A 26,725-nucleotide genomic window follows, 5' to 3' on the forward strand; every position below is an offset into this window, starting at 1 on the left:
ATAAAATCCTGTTTATTTTTCATTTCATGAGCATGTGTCAGTTTGCTGGATTTTGACAAACGTTCTTTGAAAAACTGCTGAGCACAAAATGAACCTAAAAACTGTTACTGTTAATGAAGACTGATTTATTTCTCAATATTAATAATGATAATAAAGATGAATTAAATACTGACCAGGATGAACTGAGTCGTACACATGAGTTTCATCCTGGTTGACTCCATGATTTGTGGAGGAGCCCGGACTGTGACTCTCAGACTGGATCGACCTAAAACAGGAAATAAACACAATAAACTCAAAAGTAACTGATGTTTGTTTAAAATAATAATAAAAAGTATTTTACCAACCTGGTGAAGCAGGAATCTGTGAAAGAGACAAATGTTATTACACATGTTTGTCATGTATAAATTGTTCCACTGATATTTAGTGTCATGAGATCAGAATACATGTATATGTGTGAATAATTAAAGTGTATGTAGTAAATAAACTCTCTAATACAGCATGAAAAGAAGAGGCTCTTACACTTGGACCGTCTGCAGCGATACAACAAGAGCAGGAGAATAATAATGAGAGAGACTCCACAAACCAGTCCAACCATCAACCACACAGGAGATGAACTGGGTCCAGTTACTGTAACAACAAACAATAATTAATTTTTAATAAAGTGCAAAAGAAGCATTCTGAGAGCACAAATCTCTGCTAAGGCAGCTCACTCTGTTGACAGTATTTACTTTTAAAGGAACAGTATTGTATTGTCTGTGGGGATTTTTTATTTGTTTTATTTGTACTGTGAGAAGTTTGTAGTGCAGTAAAAATAAGTCCAAAGGCAGATGTGAAACGTAAAAGTGAGGTCAGAGGTCAAACAAATGATATTTTAAATCTTTATACAGTATTTTCTATATGTTGACGAGACACAGCACCTTTGTAAGAATCATAGTTTCTGTGTTATAAGGATTTTTATTGAGTCATAAAGTTGACCTTGAAGACCTCGGTGGATGTGAGCCAAATGTTAATGGATAGTTAACATGACTGCAGCTCGTCAGTGAGGTAACCAGGCAGGTCTGCTGGGATCCTTTCTAGGAAAATAAGATTTGTATGCTAACAGATTTTCCCCTTGTTTCAGTGACTTCCTGCTTCAAGATTCGTTTTCATGCCATCATTCACCTCCAGTCAGACGCCTGCCACCTTGGATCATTACCCCCCTATTCACCACCACTGCTGCCCCCCTCAGAGCCTCTTCCTCACTTGCCTGCCTGCCCACCCTTCAGCAGTTTCCACAGACCTCTGCCTTCATCCTTTACTCCCACCTAGTCTGGACTCCAAGTAAGTCATTGTTGCAGCCACTTTATGAACACTCTCTGTCTTGTCACATTCCCTCTCAGATTTCCTGCCCTAACTGCTCTCTCCTCTCCCACAGATCTGCCGCCCTCACGCTGTTATGTCCGCTCCTCTGGTCTGTCTCTCTCACCTCAGTTAAGATGTTTTTGTAGGACTCGCTCCTTAAGTTTAGGTTCATTTATGTTTTGTTCTTGTTGACTGAGTCGAAGCTCACAATCTGTTGTGTTAAATGAATTATCCTTTGTTTGAATAAAGAAACTGACTGATTACATCCTCTGCTGTTTTCACCTGAGTCCCACACATGAGTCCTGAATCACAACGATATTTAACCTGACAATATAGAAATATTACATAACAGTTTTATAAAGTTCTGACTAAATAGACCCAGTTGGCTTCAAACATAAAAAGAGATAATATGATGTTATGTGTCAGTCATGAAACTCATTTACAGAAACACATCAAATGTTTTGATCCTGCTCACCTTTAACTGACATCCAGCTCTGTGCTGACTCTCTTCCTGAGTACTGACACTTGTAGAAACCTTCATCAGACTTTGACACTGCAGAGATGTTCAGCTCCCCTCGGGTATCATTTTGAATAAGTTTGTCATTGTGATAGAAAAACACATTGGAAAGTATTTTTTGTGTTTTCAAACTGCAGCTCAGACTAACAGAAGCTCCCTCAGTCACAGGATGAACAGGACTCACCAGGATAGGACCATTACCATCATCTGTGAAACAATCACACACACAATTGTTTCAGTCAGACGTGCACACTTTTAGAAAAAGCTGTGAGTCGTGTCTCATGATCTACATGCAGACCTGGTTTTCTGAGTGATTATGAGGACTGGAAATATAGTTGGGATGTTCCCTGCAGGAGTCAAATTATTGACGGTAACATTATTGAATGGTTAAAGGTGAAATTGTAAATGTTTGTATGTTTGTGTTATTTTGCATGACGTGTTTCCCAAATTTCTCTGAATTAAGACATTAAAAATTCATCTAATCTGACGACAGAGATGTTGAGCGTTTTTGAGTTTTATTCTGACAGAGAAAATAAAAAATACTGTTGGCAAACTATGACAAACTGGATTATGAAAGAATCAAGAGAAATTAGACCAACAACCGAGAATATTTTGATGCTTCGTTGCTTAAAATTGTCTGAAATTCTCATTTTTGTTTGTGTTGCCACATAGAATTACTTCACATACAGCAAAGCTGGGACAAATGTTCATGTGACGTCTAAATCATTGAGATCCAAGAAGTAAATGTATAATAACATACTCTGTACAGTGATGTTGACTGCACTGCTGAACTCTCCTGATCCAGACTCACACCAGTACACTCCAGTATCTGACTTTGATGTGTAGATGTTACATGTGGATCCAGTCATTCTCCTACAGACAGAGTACAGTTGGCCGTCCTCAGAGAACTTCCTCACTCTCCACTCAGTGAAGTTTCCCTCACAGGTCAGTGAGACAGAGTCAGAGGTGAAGTGTTGCACTCTGTCAGGACTCACTGTGAGAGACGCTGCTGAATGAACATCTGGAAACAAGATGCAGTGAAGAGACAAAGCTCACAGATGTTAGGATTCAAAATATCACAGTGAAAATATTTGTTTGAAGCTTTTGTTTTGAAAATCAAATTTAATTTTATATGATAAAGTGTTTGTTTGGTGAGACAACACTAAATCTTACAACAAGCCCTGAATCACACAGACAGTCAAATCAATGGAAAACAAAGGAGCCGAATACTGACATGTTTAAGATGATCTAACCCACATGCTTTATCTGCTGGCAGCTCATGTAGAGCTTGGTACACGTCATGTGACATCATGAGCTTTGAGTCATCACTCTCAGCATCATCCACCTGATACAGATCACTCTGAACACACTTCAGTCATTTGCTGTAATGTTTCTGTCATAATTCTGTGATATTGTCTGTTTCACAGATTCCTTCTACAGTGAGATATTTTGCAGCAGCAGGACCAAAACTAAAAACCTTTGAAGGATATTTGAAATGAACAATAACAGCAGCTGTTATTTGTGACGTCTTCTTCTAGCGTCCATCTGTAGTCAGTGTTTTTCTTGTATTTGTCAGAGCTGTTAACCTGCCTGCTGACATCTTTGTTTCTTTATTAACTATATTTGACTTTTTTATCTGAACACCTACCTGAGCACTAAACAAAGAGTCTTAACTGTGTAAATCCTGTCTGTGCACTAAGTAAAAATAATCAGTACAAACAGTAACATGAGTTTAAATATCAAAGTAAAAGTATTCAAAGAGAAAACATTTAAAATCTCATAGATGTCTTTTGTTTTTCATGTTATCACATTAAATAAAACTGAAAAATAAGAAATTCAGTTTGGTTTGATCACAGAGAGAAAGGAAAATGTTCAGTTCAGTTCTTCTTTTGGGGAGTTTTAATGTACACATACATCAATGGTTGTCATGGAGATGAGATTTTAATGGTCTAAATCCTGGTGAATAAAAATGATGACCTAACATGAGCTCATTGAAAGGACAGAGAGAAACAAACTGACCTGCAGACCAGACAAACTTTGGTTGACTGTGATCAGTGTGATACTCTGGGTCTCCTCTTCCAGCTCTGCACACATATCCTGCTGTGTGTGTCTGTCCATGAATGATGTAGGAGTCCTGTGCAGTCCCACTGCCATCAGGTAGCAGCTCATAACTGGAGGATTTATAGTTGTATGTTTTCAGATCAGGAACAACTTTATACCAGTAGAAGCTCCATCCTGCAGACGGATGTTCAACCTGACAGTTCAGAGTTACTGAGGCTCCAGGACTCAGCCATGATGGAGACACAGTGAGGACAGGACTGGGTTTATCTGTTCAACAAAGATTTTCTCTCAGTGAACATGTAGTACAGTCTCTGAACAGTGAGCTCAGTTTATACAAAGAATAATAATCTCAGTCTATATGAACAGAAACACATTTTACAAAGTGTTCAAACAGCTTAAAGCAAATATGACTTACTGTCAGAAACTGTCAGTGTGACTGAATCACTCCACTCTGTTGTTTTATGCTGTGAACTTTTCATTCTGCCCTTACAGCGATAGTTTCCACTGTTGGATGATGTAGCAGATCTAATCCTGTATTCAGTTTGATTTGGAGGTTTTATGGTGCTGTTTGTTTCCCACTCATAATCCCACTCAGTGTCTCCTCCATGGATCTCACATCTGACAGTGATCGTCTCTCCTCTGTATATCTCAGACCAGTTTGGATACAGAGTCACAACAGGCCTGTTTGAGACTGTTAACGTTCAAGAAAGTACAATAAAAACACATGAGAGACAAAAAAGGTTCAATTACCATCAGATGTAGTGCTTTGTAGGAAGTTACATTTAAACTCACCAGTTGTGTCAATCCTGACTGACTCACTGTCCTCTGTGTAGTAAACTGGTTCTCCTCTTCCTCCTCTGCAGCTGTAGAGTCCTCCCTCTGAGACACTGGTTTCTCCATTTGTCACAGCTTCATAAGATTTCCCATCTCTGTACCAGTAATATTTCCATCCAGATGATGATGATGGGCTCACAGAGCAGGTCAGGGTCACACTGCCCCCTACTGGAACAGCTGTCCTATCAGCTCTCAGTTCAGCCTTTGGTTTCGCTGCAGTTCAGTGTAGAACAAGAACATAAAAGTAAAAATGACTGAATCAGAACAATTTAAAGAACTTGATGGAAATAATTTGATGATGAAATATTATGAAACTTTAATGGTGAAGCTAAAAAAAACTGTCAAACATTCTGTAATACTGTTTTGATCAACACTATGATTTTTTATGTGTATTTACAATTAATTACATACATCAATAGTTCATTTACTAGAATTATTTTGAAGCACGACTGAGTTTATTGATCAGTAATGAGAAAGTAACCCAGGTTAATGTGATCTGATTGTATTTTGAACATTTGAGAATTGTTCCTAAATGAGTGTGAGCAGTTATATTTAATGCTATTTGTACTTTTGTTATTGCTCCTTTATTAAATCTACCAGTAACAGCCAATGAGTGTAACCACAGCGAGTAGGAGAAACCTGAGTGAAGGGAAAAGATTCAACAACAGAGCAAGTTGTAAAAAGAAGTCCAAAACAAAATGTCCACCAGAGGCACAGGGAAGAGTCCAAAACTCAGTTCAGCGGGCCGACCCGGAGGACAGCAGCACCAGAGTCTAAACAGTTCAGGAGGCCGACCGTGTGGACGGCAACGGCAGGGAAACTGTTCTGCGGGCCGACCTCGACGGCGATGACGTCCAGCTGGTGGCCCGGAAAGTGGCCGGCGATTCTGAGGTGCAGAACATGGCTTGGGCGGCGGTGTGGCAGCTGCAGGACCAGGCGAGGGTGACGCAGAAGCAGAAGCCGGACCAGGCGAAGCCGGAGCTGGTGGAACGGCATAAGCCTGGACAGGCTCCTCGGGCCCTCCAGCTGACGTGGCATGACCAGTAGGGGCAGAGACCACTGGCTGAACAAAAGGCTGAGCAGGTGGTGGAACAAATGACTGAGCTGAACACTGGGGAGATGGCTGAGCTGCACAGTGGGCTAAGGGCTGAGCTAACGGTAACACAGGAAATTGAACTATGGACTGGGCTGCTAACAGAGCTAATGACTGAGCTATAGACGAAGCAGAGGATGCAGTGGTGGTTGTTGTAATGAAGTTTGTGGTGGTGGTGGATAAGCATTAGGCTGTACTAGTTCTCCTAAGCCTCCAAAACACGAGGAAAACTGCTGGACAGGCTCACTCGAGCCTCCAGTGGAAACAGGAACGGGTGCAGGCACCTGCCGGACACTAGCCGCTCCCACCTGAGGAGCTGGTACGGGTGTAGGGGTACGCTGGGCCCGAGCTGCCCTGGGAGCAGGAACACAAGTAGGCAAAGGAGCGGGCTCAGAAAAAACAGTCTTAGAATGAGCAGGCTCAGGGTTAAAATGTACCTTGTCAACAAAAACAGACTTATCAAAAATGAAGTTTGCACTTTTTCCACCACGTTTTACAGTCTTTGTTTTAGTAGTGTTTAAAGGGTTTGAAGTGTGTGACTTGTCCTTAATTAATTCCCCCTCCCAGGGAGCTGAATGAAAATAATTTTCCCAGTCAATGTCATCATCCATAAGGGACTTTCCCCACGGATCAGAGGTGAGTTTATTACTTTTAATGTCAGATGGGACGTGAGAATAAGTCATTGTCACTCACCACCGTGAGTTACTAAGCAATGTCCAGTTTATGGCAGCGGGTGCGCCGCTTCCTTTGAACAGAGGAAGCTGGCGAGCCCTCTCCGTGAATCGCTACCTTATCGTGGTGGAGGAGTTTGTGTGTCACAGGGATCCCAGGGGCTATGTTGTCTGGGGGCTTTTGCCCCCTGGTAGGGTCTCCCATGGCAAATTGGTCCTGGGTGAGGGACCAGACAAAGAGAGATTCAGAAGACCCGTATAAAAAGAACATCGAGGGAACAGTTTACCCTGCCCGGGATAGGGTTACCGGGGCCCCGCCCTGGAGCCAGGCCCGGGGAGGGTGCCCGAGGGCGAGCGTCTGGTGGCCGGGCCTTAGTCCATGGAGCCCGGCCGGGCACAGCCCAAAGAGGAGACATGGGCCCATCCTCCCGCAGGCCCACCACCCGCAGGAGGCGCCATAGGGGTCGAGTGCAATGTGTGTCGGGCGGCGGCCAGGAGCGGAGGCCCTGGCGGACCGATCTCCGGCTGCCAAGACTGGCAATAGGGACATGGAATGTCACCTCTCTGGTGGGGAAGGAGCCTGAGTTAGTGCGTGAGGTTGAGAAGTACCGGCTAGATATAGTCGGGCTCACCTCACGCATGGCTTGGGCTCTGGAACTAGTCTCCTGGAGAGGGGCTGGACTCTGTCTCAGTCTGGAGTTGCCCCTGGTGAGAGGCGGCGGGCTGGGGTGGGTATTCTAATATCCCCGGCTTGCTGCCGGCACGCTGGGGTTTTTCCGGTGGATGAGAGGGTTTGTTCCCTGCGCCTCAGGGTCGGGGAACGGGTCCTGACTGTCATCTGCGCTTATGCGCCGAGTGGCAGTTCAGAGTACCCAGCCTTCTTAGAGTCCCTGGGGGTGCTGGAAGGTGCCCCACCTGGAGACTCTGTTGTCCTACTGGGAGACTTCAATGCTCACGTGGGTAACGACAGCGAGACCTGGAGGGGCGTGATTGGGAGGAACGGCCTCCCTGATCTGAACCCGAGTGGTGTTTTGTTATTGGACTTCTGTGCAAATCACAGTTTGGCCATAACGAACACCTTGTTCGAACATAAGAGTGTCCATAAGTGCACGTGGCACCAGGATGCTCTAGGCCGCAGGTCGATGATCGATTTTGTAATCGTATCACCAGACCTGCGACCATATGTTCTGGACACTCGGGTAAAGAGAGGGGCTGAGCTGTCAACTGATCACCACCTGGTGGTGAGTTGGATCAGGTGGCGGGGAGGACGCTGGACAGACCCGGTGCACCTAAACGCGTAGTGAGGGTGTGCTGGGAGCGTCTAGCAGAGGCCCCAGTCCGCGAGATCTTCAATGCACACCTCCGCAGAGCTTCAACAACATTCCGAGGAAGACTGGGGACATTGAACCGAATGGACCATGTTCAGCGTCTCCATTGCGAAGCTGCTGCATTGAGCTGCGGCCGCAAGGTGGTTGGTGCCTGCCGTGGTGGTAATCCCCGAACCAAATGGTGGACACCAGAGGTGAAGGAGCCACCAGGCTGAAGAAGGAGTCCTATCGGGCTTGGTTAGCCTGTGGGACTCCAGAGGCAGCTGACAGGTATCGACAGGCCAAGCGGAATGCGGCTCGGGCAGTGGCTGAAGCAAAACTTCGGGTGTGGGAGGAGTTCGGAGAGGCCATGGAAAAAGACTTTCGGACTGCCTCAAGAGATTCTGGCAAACCGTCAGGCGTCTCAGGAGGGGAAAGCGGTGCTCTACCTGCACTGTGTATAGTGCTGGCGGTGCGCTGCTGACGTCGACTGAGAAAATTGTCAGACGGTGGAAGGAATACTGAGGACCTCCTTAATCCCACTGACACGTCTTCCGAGGAGGAAGCAGAGTCTGGGGATGAGGGAATGACCCGCCAATTTCTGGGGTCGAGGTCACTGAGGCAGTTAAACAACTCCTCGGTGGCAGAGCCCCTGGTGTTGATGAGGTCCGCCCGAGTTCCTGAAGGCTCTGGACGTTGTAGGGCTGTCCTGGTTGACACGCCTCTACAATGTTGCGTGGAGATCAGGGGCAGTACCCCTGGACTGGCAGACCGGGGTGGTGGTCCCCATCTTTAAGAAGGGAGACCGGAGGGTGTGTTCCAACGACAGGGGGATCACACTCCTCAGCCTCCCTGGGAAAGTCTATGCCAGGGTGCTGGAAAGGAGAGTTCGTCCGCTAGTCGAACCTCGGATACAGGAGGAACAGTGCGGTTTTCGTCCTGGTCGCGGAACACTGGACCAGCTCTTTATCCTCTCGAGGATACTTGAGGGTGCATGGGAGTTTGCCCAACCAGTCTACATGTGTTTTGTGGACTTGGAGAAGGCATTCGACCGTGTCCTCTCGGGTGTCCTGTGGGAGGTGTTGCGGGGAGTATGGGGTGTCTGGCCCACTGCTACGGGCCATTCGATCCCTATACAACCGTTGTAAGAGTTTGGTTCGCATTGCCGGCAATAAGTCGGACTCGTTTCCGGTGGGTGATGGGCTTCGCCAGGGCTGCCCTTTATCACCGATTCTGTTCATAATTTTTATGGACAGGATTTCTAGGCGCAGCCAAGTGGCGGAGGGCTTTCACTTGGTGGCCTCAGAATCTCATCTCTGCTTTTTGCGGATGATGTGGTTCTGATGGCTTCATCGGTGGGGCCTCCAGCTCGCACTGGAATGGTTCGCAGCCGAGTGTGAAGCAGCGGGAATGAGGATCAGCACCTCCAAATCTGAGGCCATGGTTCTCAGCCGGAAAAGGGTGGAGTGCCCACTCCGGGTCGGGATGAGTTCCTGCCCCAAGTGGAGGAGTTTAAGTATCTCGGGGTCTTGTTCGCGAGTGATGGGAGAAGGGAGCCGGAGATCGACAGACGGATTGGTGCTGCGGCTGCAGTGATGCGGACGCTGCACCGGTCCGTCGTGGTGAAGAGGGAGCTGAGTGTAAAAGCTTAAGCTCTCAATTTACCGGTCGATCTACGTCCCGACCCTCACCTATGGCCACGAGCTGTGGGTAGTGACCGAAAGAACAAGATCGCGGATACAAGCGGCAGAAATGAGCTTCCTCCGAAGGGTGGCTGGCCTCCCTTAGAGATAGGGTGAGAAGTTCGGCCATCCGGGAGGGGCTCAGAGTAGAGCCGCTGCTCCTCCACATCGAAAGGAGCCAGTTGAGGTGGTTCGGGCATCTGACAAGGATGCCCCTGGGCGCCTCCTGGGTGAGGTGTTCGGGCATGTCCCACCGGGAGGAGGCCCAGGGCAGACCCAGGGCGCGCTGGAGAGATTATATCTCTCGGCTGGCCTGGGAACGCCTTGGTGTTCCCCCGGATGAGCTGGAGGAGGTGGCTGGGGAGAGGGAGGTCTGGGCTTCTCTGCTTAGGCTGCTGCCCCCGCGACGCGACCCGACCTCGGATAAAGCGGATGAGGATGGATGGATGGATGGAGCCGTTTAATATGGCTGGTAAAAAAGCTACAAACAAAGGGCAGGGCAAACTGAAGTAAAACTAACATTAAGCTAAACTGGGAGAACTAAATAAACAAGAAAAACCTAGACATGAAACCTGGAAACATGGCGTGGACAACAGACAACCTGACAAGGAATGAACAGAAACACACAGACTAAATACACACAGGAGGATAATGAGGGAAACGGAAACACATGGGGAAACAGCTGACACACATGAACATAATGACGTCACAAGAGGAGAGTAAAACTAAAAACATTTGTAGCCCGGATGGGAGTTTGGGAATGGATGCAATGTTCCCATGGACTTGAACGCCACAGTAGCATGAGGCAGTCACAGTTAATTTTATGTGATGTAACTGTATTCTGAATGAAATTTGCCCTGTAATAAGTCACAAGGTGAATACATGTATTTAGAGCAATGAAACTGCTGTGTTAATCATAAAGTATTATGTTATGCGATTTTGAAGAGAGTTGAAATGTGGATCGGAGTTCTGATTTTCTAGAGGCCCGTGAAGGTAGCATAGGACGGGACCTGTGTTTTTTTGTTGCAGAGAAGGAAGGGAGGTGTGCACGCGCAAGCTGAACAAAAAGGAGAGACTCAGCTAGTTTTGACTGCGGTTGACTAGCGGAAAAGAGTGCGTGATTCGGAGGTCCACCGGGCTAGAGCTTCGCGGCAGAGGCGGGCGAAGCAACCTTTCGGTTTGGCGGTCGCACCACCGTGAGAACCGTGTTTCCAGCTGCAGCTGTCGGGGCTGGAGGCTAGCTTGGACCGGCTTGGCTGCGTCACGGAGGCGGCCGCGGAGGGCTGTCGGGGAGCGGGACGGCGTCTGGCTGATGCGCCGCGGCAGAGACAGCATCGGATCCGCCGGGAGAGCGGAGAGTGGATTTAGTTCGGTACTGGAGGACGGTAACCTACTGAGCAACTGAACTGTAAGTTGGATTTTCGTGCTGTTACGGGAAAGAAGAGGATTTTTCTCTCCATCATCCATCGTGAGCAGTAAACAGGCCTGCAATCAGTGTGAATGTGAGTGTGTGTGGGGCCCATGTGTGAACAGTGTGTATCTAGTGGATTTATATAGCCTAGTTTCGAGTATATATTAGTGTGTTATGTGCAAGAGGTGATAACATAAGTTGTATTATTTAACCTAATTTCAAAGGGGAATTAGTTCATTTACCCAGCCTTTTTCATTTGTTTATGGAGCTGGATATCATTTGAGTTGAGCCGAGAAAAGGGTGTGTTGTACATTATTTTTCCTGCCTTTACATCCAGTAAACTTTTTGTTTGTGTTAAAGAGTTGTCTGGGGTTGATTCTTTTATTGCTGGCTAAGTCTAATTTGCAGGTAAGGGCTTACTGGTAGTTTTCCTGATTCCTGCTATACCAGAACCATTCGTGGTATCTGGGCTGTAACGAACCTAACACCCCGCCTAGGGGGTCCAAACTGAGGTACGTGGGTTTAGACTCAGTATAACGGGTGGGGTGCTACACATTGAACATAGGAACACAGGATCCCTTCAAAATAAAACAGGAAACATAATGAGACGCAGACATGACAACATGAACTTGACAACATGAGACTCAGACATGAAACACATGAAGGGCAAGGGAGACTTCACAGGGGTTGAAAACACAAGGGGGAACTAATAAGCAAATGAACATAGGAAACCTAATGAGCTTAAACATACTATAAACATCAAAATGAACTAAAACTCAAAACACTGGGCCATAAGACCCAGGATCGTGACAGTAGGTTCCACGTATTTATTTTTATCTGACTTTAGACGACAGATTACTGTGGATTTGATTCATTCTGACTACTCAGTTAAAAAGGGCGACATCTACAGTGCTACAAGAAGATGACCCGAGAAGGAAACAAACACTTCCGAGTCTTTAAGTTCTGCAAATCTTAACAAGTTAAAAGATTTGTGGAAATTAATTTTTCTAGATATGCCAAAAAAATCTGACATGAATGAGCTCCACATTTATCAGATCATTTCTGTGATAAAATTAAATCCTTCAGTAAAGTGTGAGTCTTATAATTAATATCATTAATCTGAATTATTAACATACCAACACAGACCAGCGTCCAATAAAATGAGGCCATATTGTCGTCTGCAGTTCAGAGTTCATTAAGTGAAAAAGATGCAGTGTGTGTTTCTCATGAGACCAGACTCTTTAACTAAAACCTCGCAGATTCATTTAAAAACAGATAACATGCTAAAAACAACTGAAGTAATTATTCAATATTTTAGTGAACAGCACAAAAAGAAACAGCTACAAAAACAGCTACTTTTGATGAAACAGTTGATGTGGATGAAACATCTGCAACTTACATGATACAGTCAGTCTGATATTACTCCAGTATGTTAAAACATAGTCCCTTCTGCCCCGGCAGCTGTATCCTCCACTGTCAGACTGAGTAACTGTGATTCTGTATTCATTGGATGTTGGAGGTGTGCTTAACTTGGCTGGTCTCCATTCATACGTCCACTGAGCTCCTTCACCTCCCTGAATCTCACATCTGACAGTGACTGTCTCACCGCTGTATATCTGAGTCCAGGATGGCTGCAGGGTCACAGTGGGCTCAATGGGAACTGTTCACATAAGAATGATCCAGTTAGGAAACAAAGAAAAACAAAAACTCTGCTGTTTATAACATAAACAGAGTCTATTTCAAACTGTAACACAACATTTTTAGTAAAATGCACGAGTGTTTACTTTGCACAGTGATCATCTTTTGTTCAGATTGCTGAAATTACAGATTATTTTTCATGAGTTGACAGCAGATTAAGAAGACTGGAAGAAATTATCATGTGAAAAATGTTTTCTAAAAGTTCTGATGAGGTCATCATGTGAAACTGGTGCAGTTGCTGATTTGGGACATTGGAGTTTGTCACACTTGTAGTTATTGTATAACAAACAGCTTCTTGTGGCTCTGACTGATTTTCCATGAACTGAACCTTAAACCACTGATCCACTAATGGATCTGTTCTACACTGGAGGTTCTTCCAGCTGTCGTATCATTAAAGACATTATGACACTCATGAACACCTTTATTTCTCATTAATTAAAAAAAGTAGAAATAAATTGATGCCATGAACAATAATTACAGGAAAGAATCTAAGTGGAACCTGTAATGTAGCAGAACAGTCTCTAATAAAATGAGGTTATATTGTAGTCAAACCTGAAACGTCGAGGAATTAATGTAAAAATGCTAAAAACAAAGGAAGTAACTAAGGAAGGAAGTAAATATCTTTATAATGATATTAAAATATATTTTAAACTACTTTTGATAATAAACAACTAAAGAAACCTACAGTGCTGTTGAAAGACAAAGTGTTTGGTTGAGTTGATGAAACATTGTGCAGTATAAATTAAAATGTGTGAAATGTGTCCAACTCACCTGTTACTTTCAATGTGGTGATGTCACTCCACTCTGTCCAGGAAGAGCTTCTTGTGCCCCGACAGCTGTATCCTCCACCATCAGACTCAGTAACTGTGATTGTATATACGCTGGATGTTGGATGTATGCTTGACTGGCCTCGTCTCCATTCATACGTCCACTGAGCTCTTTCAACTCCCTGAATCTCACATCTGACAGTGACTCTATCACCGCTGTACATCTGAGTCCAGGATGGCTGCAGGGTCACAGTCGGCTTAGGAGGAGCTGTTCAAATAAGAAAAACAAAAACATCATCAGACTTATAGAAGTATAAAATGATAATTGAAGCTGTCTTGGTTTTATTGCTCGTGTTAGAGGTAATCACATTTTTTCATCCTAGTGACAGTTTGACTGAAAATCAACAATAAAGAGTTTAATAAAAACAAACAGATTAAATCTGGCAATTTACTGATATTTAGAATCTACCAGCAGAGTGACTGGAAACAACCAGGTGTGCACAAATATAAACTGTGAGACTGAACATCAACACATAAAAACACAATATCATGTAAACAACTTCAGTCTCTCAGATTTTACATTGTAAAAATACTTTTTATAGTCAAATATTTCACTATTTACATATTTCTACATTTATGAACATATAATCCAGAGTTGTCAGTGGGCTGTTATCCTTTGAATAACCTGAGATCTTAGTTTCTAATGAAGCTCAGATCTTTAATGTGTGGAGACAGATGTAGGAGATTTTCTACCAGTCTGTGGTAACAAGTGCGTCTGTTTTGCTGTTGTCTGCTGGGAGCCACACTGCAGAGGCACCAGAGCTCCTCAGACTGAGTCAATCATGCTGCCATAAAGAACAGTTTAATAAATCATTCCTACTGTTCTCTATAAAGCTGTATAATAACTCTTCATTCTGTGACAGGTGAACGCAGCAGTCAGGCATAAAATCACTAACATATTATTTATTAATGTAATTTGCATTTCTGTCTTACACAATATGATCCTCACTTTTACTGTTTTTAACAAACTTTATTTTTACTTTTTAATTTTTACTGTAAATGTAAAAACTCCTGCGCTGTCTCATTGTGAGCTTTGCGACGAGGGAAAACAACACACTGGACCAGGTCTACACCAACATCCCAGATGCTTACAAGGCCACCCCCCTGCCTCATCTCGGACTCTCTGATCATCTCTCTCTGTCCCTGATTCCTGCTTATAAACCTCTAATTCAAAGACAAAAACCATCTGTAAAAACAGTACGAGTGTGGACCACGGAAGCCACCACGGCCCTACAAGACTGTTTTGATAACAGGAATTGGAGTGTATTTGCAGAAGGATCAGACTTGGAGGGCCACACATCTGCTGTACTCTCATACGTCAACTTCTGTAGTGAGAGTGTAACAACAACAAAGACTGTTAAAGTGTTCCCGAACCAGAAGCCATGGCTCAACAGTGAGGTGAGAGCCCTACTAAGAGCACGGGACAGCGCCTTCAAATCAGGAGACCAACAAGTCTACAAAGAGGCACGTCAGTCTCTGCTTAAAGGCATAAAAGAAGCCAAGTGCAAAACAAACAGCACATTGAGGAACACTTTAACACAAACAACTCCAGAAACGTGTGGCAGGGGATCAAAACACTCACTGACTACAAAGACAATCGCACACAAACAAACTCCCCGGACATCACCTTACCTGACACTGTAAATGAGTTCTTCGCCCACTTTGACCAACAAAACAGGGACACCATCACCCATCCTACACAATAGCACAGACAAATCCCATCCATCCACCCATCAATGCTACAGTCTGTAGTACCATCCTGCTTTAAGTCAGCCACCATCGTTCCAGTGCCCTAAAAGAACACAGTGAGCTGCTTGGATGACTATCGTCCAGTTGCTTTAACACCCATAATTGCCAAATGTTTTGAGCAACTCATCATGTCACACATTAAAGCTGCCGTCCCTGCAGACCTCGATCCATACCAGTTTGCATACAGGGCAAACGGGTCGACAGACGACGCCATAATAACAGCTCTTCACACAACCTCCACACATCTGGACATTAATAACACCTATGTGAGAATGCTGTTTGTGGACTTCAGCTCTGCCTTCAGTACAGTTCAACCCCACAAACTGGTTAAAAAACGAAGCAACTTAAGACGCAGCAGCTCACTGTGCAGCTGGATACTGGACTTCTTGAGCGATAGACCCCAGAACATCAGAATGGGAGCACACACCTCCTCCACCCTCATTCTGAATGTAGGTGTCCCACTGTATTTATATTTATTATAGTTGCAACAGCAACCCCCCCCCCACTCAATGTGCAATATCATTCATGTATCTATGCATGTATGGGTTTATCCGTATGTTTGCAGGTGTATGTATAACTTGTACATATCTTTCTTGTTTAAACGTAAAGTTGTCTGTGTGTGTAAGTATTTACACTATTGTGTACTTCACACACATGGAGAGATGCCAAACTGCCCTCAATGTTCTTGTAACAGTGACAATAAAGAGCTGTTCTATTCTAGTGTGAGGCCCCATACCAGGCACCGTTGGGACTTTTATGTTATTATTATTTTACTGTGACACTTTGTTACTTATTGTAGACTTTGCTATTTTCACTTTTTGTCATGCTGCTCTAACACATCAATTTCCTTTTTGGGATCAATAAAGTGTCGACCTATCAATATTGACCTGTTGAATATGTGTCCTGTGTTGTAAACTCGCTGTGCTAACAGCTGGATTATTCACTCACATTAGGAACAACATGTAGAAAGAATTTACCAATAAGAACTTAAGTGCTACATGTTGAGCTTGAAATTCTTTTCTTTTGATAGTTTGCAGTGGACAGACTGATCCTCACCAGGTGTGAAATAGTTTTAACATAATGGAAATCAGAGACTGAAGGAAGATTTCACATGTTTGAGGAAAAATGTTCATGTTTTGTGTTTTATAAGAGTTTGTGTTTCTTATGCTCTGCTGTATGTTTACTACAGAATAAGATAATCTTTTTTTTTTTTTTTTGTCTGTCCCATTTGGTTCTTTAGCCGTCAGAATTGTTGTCTGAAGACCAACAAGGATACCAAATGGATTTATTTTGCCAAATGGATCATCATGGCATTGCCGTATTGGTCCATTTGATCAAACTTAGTTATTTTTATTTATTTTATTTTCAGTTGTTACAGATGGGACAGACATGACTGGGGGATAGGAAAGGGAGAAAGAAAGAGAGGAAGGAAAAGAAAAACAGAAGGGAAAAGGGACAGTGAGAAAGGGCACTTACAAAGACAAAGAGAAAAAAAACATCTCCTGGATCACCTGTTGAGAGAAAAACAAGAGAAGACAAGCAAAACAAAAACAAAAACAAAGCAACATACTAAACACAACACCATCACGTTAATCTAGCTGAGTGTGAACAGCAGTAAATACTAAATATTGAAAGTTGTTGTGCAGCACGCAGGACAGACAGCGCACAATGTGCTTTGAGGTAGCAGCTAAGAAAGGTGTAGTTTATGTCTACGAACAGTGAACACCCGTGTGTACACCTGTGTGGATCAACGCGCTTGTATACGAAAGGTTTCCCCATGTAACGGTCTGCTAGAGGGTGTGGAGGCCCATAGCCCCGTCCCCCAGGGCATGAAGCAGGCATGGAGGAGATCCAGGCTCCAGACATCCAGAGGCCCCAGAGTGCGAGAGCCCAAGGAGTACCACCGGAGGGGCATCCGTGCCACCCTCCTGGGAAGGGCTGAGGAGATCCCCAGACGAGGGGGTCACCCAGTAGCCACGGAGCAGAAGCTAGAGGGGGCTGTACTGGCGTGCCCGCCGGCTCTGCCGACAGCCAGCTGTGCCAGAGTGAACCGAGTTGCAGGCCCCGAGGCCGGAGGCCCGAGGGCCCCCTTTGCCCCGGAAGAGGCCTGACCGAGCGACAGGCACCAGGCCCCGCCAAGTAGCCACCGGGAGTGAGCTGGTGCATACCTGAGCGCCCAGCCCCGGACACCAAGAACCACCAATGCACCAACTCCTGAGGGCATCAGTTACCAGCAGGGAGTGTGGTGAGGGGAGATAGGCCTCCACACTTTGGAGGGCCTGGGAGTACCCAGGGAGGTGGAGTCTAAGACCCGACCCGACATATAGACACAGACAAACAGGCACACACAGACACAAACATGCTTTCCCACCCTCATGCACACATATACAAACACTCAGCACTCACCCAACGTAGGGACAGACATACATAGACATGTGCACACAATCATACTCCCCAAACATACTCTATACCCCGGGTCCAGGTACTCTCGCCCCCAGAGGGGGAAACGGCACCCAGACCCAAGAGATGTGACCCTTTTAACAGATGTGACTGTTACATCCTCAATACACCTACATCAATAAGTGTATTGAGGATGTAACAGTCACGAAAACCATAACTGTCCGGGCAAATCAAAAACCATGGATGACAGGAGAGGTCTACAGGCTGCTGAAAGCTCGGAATGCTGCCTTCAGAGATGGAGACTGAGGACAGCTAGGGCCAACCTTTCCCGTGGTATCAGAGAGGCTAAGAGACAGTACTCCAGGAAAATATCTCATCACTTCAAAGACAGCAGAGACTCACGGAGCCTGTGGCGGGGCATTCAGACCATCACAGATTACAAGACCCCACCACAGACCTGTGATAGCACTATCCCCCTGCTGAACGAGCTGAACACTTTCTTTGCTCGCTTTGAAGCCCAAAACAGCACCACTGCACAGAAGACCCCACCCCCTCCTGGCGACCAGGTGATGACTCTGTCCCCGGACAGCGTGAGGAGATCCCTCAGCAGGATCAATGCACATAAAGCTCCGGGTCCTGACAACATTCCTGGTCGTGTACTGAGAGACTGTGCAGTAGAACTCACTGATGTCTTCAATATATCACTTATCCAGGCTGTCGTCCCCACATGTTTTAAAGCCACCACAATCATTCCGGTTCCAAAAAAGTCATCTCACTCCTGCTTTAATGACTACCGTCCTGTTGCACTTACTCCCATCCTGATGAAGTGCTTCGAACGACTAGTCATGCAACACATCAAGACTGTCCTGCCCCCTCCCTGGATCCCTTCCAGTTTGCGTGATCGGCCCAACCGCTCAACCGATGATGCTATCTCCACTGCACTCCACTCAGCACTCACACACCTGGACAAAAGACTCATATGTTCGAATGCTGTTCATAGATTTCAGTTCAGCATTCAACACTATAATCCCCCAACAGCTCACTCAAAAACTGGTCCAGTTGGGGCTTAACACCTCTCTGTGCAACTGGCTGTTGGATTTCCTCACCGGAAGACCTCAAGTAGTACGGGTCGGCAGTAATACATCCAGCACCATCATTTTAAAACACGGGGCCCCGCAGGGATGTGTGCTGAGCCCCCTCCTCTTCACGCTGCTGACCCATGACTGCACTCCATCATACAGCTCCAACCTCTTCATCAAGTTTGCGGACGACACAACGGTGATGGGTCTCATTAGCAACAGGGATGAGACCAGCTACAGAAGTGAGGTGAGACGCCTGGCCACGTGGTGTGTTGACAACAATCTCTCTGAATGTGGAGAAGACGAAGGAGATTGTTGTGGACTTCAGGAGAATGCACACCCAACATGCTCCTCTGACCATTGACGGAGGCGTCTGTGGAGAGAGTGAGCAGCACTAAGTTCTTGGGTGTGCACATCACAGAGGATCTCTCCTGGACGTACAACACCACAGCACTGGCCAAGAAATCACAGCAGCGTCTCTTCTTTCTCCGCAAACTAAGAAGAGCAGGAGCACCAGCCCCATCATGTACACTTTCTACAGAGGCACCATCGAGAGCATCCTGTCGAGCTGCATCACTGTGTGGTTTGGAGCCTGCAATGCGTCCTGTCATAGAACCCTCCAACGCATAGTGAGAGCTGCAGAGAGGATCATTGGTGTCTCTCTCCCCTCCCTCCAGGACATTTACAGCACCCGTCTCACTAAAAAAGCCCTCTGCATAGCGGCTGATCCCACGCACCCAATGCAAAGCTTCTTCAAGCTGCTGCCGTCAGGGAGGAGACTGCGGAGTCTCCAGGCCAGGACCAGCAGACTGAAGGACAGCTTCATCCATCAGGCTGTCAGGAAGCTTAACTCCCTCCCGATTCTGCCCCCTCTCCCCTCTCTCCTCCACGGTCTCACTGAACTCTGTCACACACACACACACACTCTCTGACTCACTCACTGGCCTGCACCAGTTATTAGTCACCTTGTGGAGCATTGGACTGCCACTACCTCATAAGACTTTGTTGTTACACTATCTCCTACCGTACATTACCAAATCTCCATTTGCACTATTTGCCTATTTGCACTACCTTGCCTGGTTTACACTCAATGTCATTTACCGTTACCTGAATATTGTATATGGTATATTGTATAGCTTTTTTTTTGGTATATGTAAAATTGTACTGTATTTATTCAAATTTTACTTTTTTAAATTATTTTAATTATTTTACTTGCATTTTTAATCACTCTCTTATATTTAAATGTTCATCTAGGGTTTGAGAGTAACGAAATTTCTATTCTCTGTATGTCCTGTACATATGGAAGAATTGACAAATAAAGTTGACTTTGACTTTCCCCCGGGGTGGAGGCAAGCAGACCGCCCCAGGCTCCGCAGCAGCAGGGAGGCCAATCGGACAGCCAATACCTCCTCCCAGCCCCCCGCCCCGATGGCTAGTAGAGAACGGGGGTGTGTGAAGACCCCATACCTCCCTCCTCCCGCTCATGTATAGTGTTGCTGCGTGTTGTTCTAAAGTGCATTTAAAACAAGGGAGGGCATGGTGCTGCTGCCAGAGAGCAGCAGGTGTTGCAGCACGCCCTCCCGAGAACCCTCAATGTCTACATGGATTTAAAATTGAGAGGTGGGCACCGGCGCCAGAGGTAGGGTTGAATACACAGACCGTCCTCTGGACGCCGTTAACGTGGTCACCCTCAAGGCCCTATATATATATATATATGTGTGTGTGTGTTATGAGAGTGTGAATAATGTGGATGTCTAAGTTGTGAAATAAAATTGAGGCACAGGTGGCCAGAAGGGGACAGAGGGGGGGGGGGGATGCCTCCCTGCACCCTGGTGACACACCCGCACCCCAAGGCCCTACCTGTGTGGGTGGGTGTGGTGGAGCAGGAAGAGGGAGGCAGCCGGGGATGGGGAGGAAAAGAAAGGAGGGGCAAGATGCTCCTCCTTAGGGCCAGCTCCCCGGCTGACCCCAGTAGGCACCCCCGTCCTCTAGTACCCACCAAGGCAAGGGAGCCCAGGCCCATCCAGAATAAGATAATCTAGGCTTCTGTTTTTTGATTTGACAAAATCAATCTAAATGTTGTTTTGTTGGAGCTGCAGAGCTACAACACAAGAAAAGTTAAACAGGTTATGAATTTGAATAAAATATAAATTGTCTGAAGTTATTTTCTTACAACAAATTTGACCTTTTGAATGTCTGCGTGCTGGCATGTGACGGCCGTACTGAATATCATTTTGAGTTTCTCCACTGACATTTCAGCAAAATGGATCAGCCACATCATTTTTTTCACTGATTTTCGAGGTATCTTTGAATTCAGCCTGCTGTAAGTTGATCATTTTCATTTCCATCAAACAAAGTGATGTCCTTTTGTTCCTAACATAAGCTTAACTGTGATCCTAAGTGTTTGTATAAACCTTTAGCAACATGTTTGTAAATAATTTTGTCTCAAAAGATTCATAATGATCAGAAAGGTTTTCATCATGCAAGATGTCAGATTCAGCAGTTTTGTTTTTAGATGCCAAAAAGCATTTCTGGGACAACACAGTAACATGGCAGTCAGCACTGTTGCATTACAGCAAGAAGATCCTGGGTTTAAATCCATCAGGCCTTTCTGTGTGCATGTTCCCCCCGTGTGTGTCTGTGTGGGTCTAAAGGTTTCCTCCTGCAGTCCAACAACATGCGCATATTTTAACTGGGGATCCTAAACTGTACATAGGTGTGAATAGTTGTATAAAATGTTTACAGCTCTGAAGTTTCATTAATTTAAAACAGAAATACAAAATCTTGTAAAACTGCAAACTGCTGCTATGAGTAAACACACCAGCAGTTAGAGAAAGGCTAACGTAGCAGAGCAGTCTCTCCTAAAATGAGGCCAAATTGTAGTCAAATGGAAACTTTGAGGAATTAAAAAAGAAAAATGCTAAAACAAAAGATCTGCATGATGACACTGAGCTGCAGTGATGAAAACTCCACATGTGCAACAACTGAGGTGAAGAAACTGGGATCATTACATTTGTTTTTCATTTTTCATCAAACTTATTGAAAATGTTTTTCATGTGTTTCACTGAGTGATTACTGTGTATTTTATGTAAAACTACTTTTGATACTAAAATCAAAACAGAACCTTCAGTTTTATTGAAAGACAAAGTATTTTGTTGTGTTTTTGGATGAAACATTGTGCAATATAAATTAAAAAAGGGTGAAATATGTCCAACTTACGTAATACAGTCAATGTGGTGATATCACTCCACTCTGTCCAGGAGGAGCTTCTTCTACCCCGGCAGCTGTATCCTCCACTGTGAGACTTAGCTCTGCTGATTGTGTATTTAATGGATGTTGGACGTATGTTTACTTGGCCTCGTCTCCATTCATACGTCCACTGAGCTCCTTCACCTCCCTGAATCTCACATCTCACAGTGACTGTCTCACCGCTGTATATCACACTGCTGTATATCCGAGTCCAGGATGGCTGCAAGAACACAGTGGGCTTAGGAGGAGCTGTTCAAACCAAAATATATCATTAGCACACTGATAATTTGAATGAAAAATCAATAATCAAAAAGTTCTTTTTTCAAATAAATACGTTAAATCAGGTAATTTACTGATCTTTATATTCAACACTTTACTTATTTCTGCATTTATATTTACATATTTATGAACATATAATCTATGAGTCAAAAGTTAACTGTTGTTTGCTAACAATGCTGTTAAACCTCCAGTGATGGATTCAAAGTTGGAGACTGCTCTCCTCTCATAAAGTGATTATTAGTTCATAAATGGTGAAAAAGAAAGTCTACATGTGGCACCAAAGTCAAAACTAGATTTGCAAAGAAAAACTTTTGTAAAAACATTTATCTGAGTTCAGTTTTTACAGAATCTTTTTTTACTGAGTAAAATTAATTTTTTATTTTGCCCAAAACTCATGATGTTTAATTTGGAAAATGTTACGATAAAAAAAAAACAACAACAACAAACAAAAAGCTGCTGCTATGAGTAAACATACCAGCAGTTTGAGGAAGGCTCATGTAGCAGAGCAGTCTCTCCTAAACTGAGGTGAAGAAACTGGGATCATTACAGTTTATATTTCATTTTTCATCAGATTTACTGAATATATTTTTCTTGTGAGTGATTACTGTTTATAACTACATTAAAAATAGTTTACACTACGTGTGTTGTTATTTTGTTGTACTTTTGTATGAAATGTGTAAAATAAATTAACATTAAAATGTCCTGTCATGTGATCGACTTACATGATACAGTCAATGTGATGCTTTTACTCCACTCTGTGTAGAAACTTCCCCTTCTGCCCCGGCAGCTGTATGCTCCACTGTCAGACTCAGTAACTGTGATTGTGTATTCTCTGGATGTTGGACGTATGTTTACTTGGCCTCGTCTCCATTCATACATCCACTGAGCTCCTTCACCTCCCTGAATCTCACATCTGACAGTGACTGTCTCACCGCTGTATATCTGAGTCCAGGATGGCTGCAGGGTCACAGTGGGCTTAGGAGGAGCTGTTCAAATAAAAATTGGATTCTATGTATTTAGAATCATATAAGGAGAACAGGATCACACTGACTCTTTTGTGCTGAACACAACAGTAGTTTTGCCAAAATCTGTTTGTAATTTTATAGTCCAAGTCCAAACTTTTCTGAACCAGTCAATTTATACAAACAAATATGTAAATATAAGCAGTTAGAGAAAGGCTACCTTAGCAGAGCAGTCTCTCCTAAAATGAGGTCAAATTGTAGTCAAATGGATAATTTGAGGAATTAGAAAGAAGAAAAATGCTAAAACAAAAGATCTGCATCATGACACTGAGCTGCAGTGATGAAAACTCCACATGTGCAACAACTGAGGTGATGAAACCGGGATCATTACATTTGTATTTCATTTTTCATCAAATTTACTGAATATATAATTTTGTGAATGATTACTGTTACATTAAAAATTAATTTACACTACTTTTATTGTTATTTTGTATAAAATGTGTGAAATAAATTAACATTAAAATATTGTCCTGTCATCTGATCAACTTACATGATACAGTCAATGTGATGCTGTCACTCCACTGTGTGTAGAAACTTCCCCTTCTTCCTATGCAGCTGTATCCTCCTCTGTCAGACTCAGTAGCTGTGATGATTTTGTATTCATTGGATGTTTCATGTATGTTTATTTGGCCTCGTCTCCATACATACATCCACTGAGCTCCTTCACCTCCCTGAATCTCACATCTGACAGTGACTGCCTCACCGCTGTATATCTGAGTCCAGGATGGATGCAGGGTCACAGTGGGCTCAGGAGGAGCTGTTAAAAATATATCATGAGCAGGCAAATAGAAATACAAATTTAACGCTGTCCTGCCTTTTTTGCTCTTGTTAATAGTAATAATATTTTTGCATCCCGTTAGAAATATCACTTGCAATAAAAAGTTCTGACATATTAATTATTACTTAAAGAGATAAATACATGAGTGCATTTCTGATGTCATATGAGTCTGTGTCAAAGGGAAATTGTACTCTAGTGGTCAATATAAGCTTTTACTGATATAAGTTTGCATATGATAGAATACTGCATGATGACCTTTTTATGATTTAGACTGTTGTTCACTACAAGACTTGTTTTATAAATTCTTTCTCACAGCGATAATAGCTGAACAAGCTGTTATTATTTCACTCCTACCAGGAAGAGGTGAGCTGGACACTCTTATCTGCGCTCCCTAACAAGAAGAGGGGCCGCGTCCTTCTGAATCTCATAACACACACACATACACCTGAACCACTCTTATCTTCACTCCCTACACACTAACATTCCTCTGTGACATATTCACTGTTGTATTATTTTTAAATATAAATAAAGACAAGTGCAAGAACAGAGCGCACATCACAGGGCCCGCACTCTGGTGTGAGCATTCTGTGGTCGTCCTTGCAAGTAAAGGCTGCAGCGTCTGTGTGTTTCTACCTTTAGAATCTTAGCTGAAGAAGTGTCTTTAGAATAAATATCTTGACAGTCTGAAATGCAGGTTTCTTCAAATTATATATTTTTTTTTCTTTATTGCCTTGAAATTTTCCAGCAGAGAAGCAGCTGATGGCAGCATGTGTTCAGCCGAAGAGATTCAGTGACAACATTTAAAGTTTTGTCCGAGTTTAGCTGGAGGAGATTAGCTCACATTCAGTTTTAACCTCAAAGTCATCAGTCATTAAGAGAACTCAACATGCCAGGGTCACATGGTCTAAGTACAGCATATCTTTGTGCATCAGCATATGCAAAATAAGAAGATGCACCATGTGTCTCCATTACATGTCTAATATTAAGCACATATAAGGAGAACAGGATCAGACTGACTCTATTGTTCTGAACACAACAGTAGTTTTGCCAAAATCTGTTTGTAATTTTATAGTCCAAGTCCAAACTTTTCTGAACCAGTCAATTCATACAAACGTTTAAATGATAATCAGGAATGTAAACATGTGACAGGAAACTGTTTACAACATCAAGCAGGTGGGCTCAACAAAAATCACAAGTTTACTAAAAACTTCATCAGCAGCAGATCAAGGTAACTCTCACTGATTTTCCATAAACAGCTGATCCCGATATGGAGCTGTTCTACATTAGAGGTTCTTCTTGTATCATTGAAGGTGAGACTCGTGAACACCTGTGGTGGGTGTGGTTTGGGTGGAGCAGCAGGTTGAGGGGACAGCATCAGGGGTGGGTGGCAGAAACAGCTGATCCCAGCCGCACTAATGATCTTTTCCCTTATTTTAGTAGCTGCTGGGGTCTGAAGGAGGGGATTTAGACTGAGACTGAGAGTCAGAGTGGAACAGAACGGAGCAAATGGCTCCAGTGTGTGTGTGTGTGTGTGTGTGTGTGTGTGTGTGTGTGTGTGTGTGTGTGTGTGTAAATAGAAATAAAAAGTGAGAACAGAATCTACTTGTGTGTGTTTGGGTTGTGGTGCCAGGGAGAAGTGGCAGAGTGCTACAACTACTATGTTTTCATCAATTTCATAATGTCATCTTGAACATGAAATAGTGAAATGAATCCAAAAGAAAGCTGTAATGAGAAAGGCTTAAATAGCAGACCAGCCTCTGATTCACTTCTACTACATTTTGGTCAAACCTGAAAGCTCGAGGAATTAATGTAAAAATGCTAAGAAAACAAAGACCTGATGGAACTGCAGCAATAGATCCACATGTGGAAATCGTTTTGCCTTCCAGATACATTTGGATATTAATCTAAGAAAATAAGATAAGATAATTCTTTATTGTCATTGCACAGTCATACATAGTACAGTAGTACAATGAAATTGGAAAAACTGTCCTACGTCGGCACTACATATAACACAACACGACACGATATGACACATCACAACGCAACACAAACAACACAACACAGTATATTAACTTAGAAATAAAAAAGAAGAATAAGTGTTATGTGTATTGCACACTGTTATTATTGCACATTAATTATTATTGCACCTTGTTATAAATATAAATATTATTATTGTTATTGTTTTAAACATTGTTACCTCCCTAAAAAAGTCCAGGAGGTAGCCAATCAGGTCAGCTATTTGCATTGATCAGGGCTATTGCCCTATTGTAAAAGCTGTCCTTGAGTCTGTTTGTTCGGGACCTCAGCAGCCTGAACCTCCTGCCAGACGGCAGCAGCTTAAACACCGGTGTCCTGGGTGTGTACAGTCTCGTAGGATGCTGCGTGCCCTCTTGAGACAGCGAGTGCTGTACAGGTCCTTCAGGGAGGGAAGAGGATGTCCAATGATTTTTGGGCCATATTAATGACCCTCTGAAGTGCCTTTCTGTGTGCTGTGGTGCAGCTGGAGAACCATACACCGATGCAATATGTCAGCACACTTTCAATGGAGCAGCGGTAGAAGACGGTCAGCAGCTCCTTCTTCAGGTCCATTTTTCTGAGGATTCTCAGAAAGTGGAGACGCTGTTGGGCCTTCTTTAAGACCGCAGAGGTGTTAGAGCTCCATTGGAGGTCTGTGTCTATGTGCACACCCAGAAACTTGAAACTGGAGACCCTTTCCACGCACTCCCG

At 43.9% G+C, this 26,725-nt stretch overlaps 1 protein-coding gene across 4 annotated transcripts in view; it reads right to left on the bottom strand.

Annotated features, from left to right (window-relative positions):
- The window catches only part of LOC116328675 (immunoglobulin superfamily member 1-like), a 228,760-nt gene that overhangs the window by 2,999 nt on the left and 199,036 nt on the right, over window positions 1–26,725 (bottom strand). For all 4 annotated transcript variants that reach the window (XM_039609719.1, XM_039609718.1, XM_039609717.1 and 1 more), the window contains 13 exons: window positions 23,711–23,977; window positions 22,921–23,184; window positions 21,890–22,168; window positions 13,387–13,650; window positions 12,317–12,577; window positions 4,712–4,966; window positions 4,335–4,610; window positions 3,878–4,186; window positions 2,619–2,879; window positions 1,817–2,065; window positions 520–627; window positions 345–360; window positions 174–265 (listed from right to left, as the gene is read on the bottom strand). In XM_039609719.1, coding sequence (XP_039465653.1) covers window positions 174–265; window positions 345–360; window positions 520–627; window positions 1,817–2,065; window positions 2,619–2,879; window positions 3,878–4,186; window positions 4,335–4,610; window positions 4,712–4,966; window positions 12,317–12,577; window positions 13,387–13,650; window positions 21,890–22,168; window positions 22,921–23,184; window positions 23,711–23,977 — 2,901 coding nt within the window. The remainder of the gene's footprint in view (window positions 1–173; window positions 266–344; window positions 361–519; window positions 628–1,816; window positions 2,066–2,618; window positions 2,880–3,877; window positions 4,187–4,334; window positions 4,611–4,711; window positions 4,967–12,316; window positions 12,578–13,386; window positions 13,651–21,889; window positions 22,169–22,920; window positions 23,185–23,710; window positions 23,978–26,725) is intronic.

Source organism: Oreochromis aureus, linkage group 3, assembly GCF_013358895.1.
Source record: "Oreochromis aureus strain Israel breed Guangdong linkage group 3, ZZ_aureus, whole genome shotgun sequence".
Taxonomy (NCBI): Eukaryota; Metazoa; Chordata; class Actinopteri; order Cichliformes; family Cichlidae; genus Oreochromis; species Oreochromis aureus.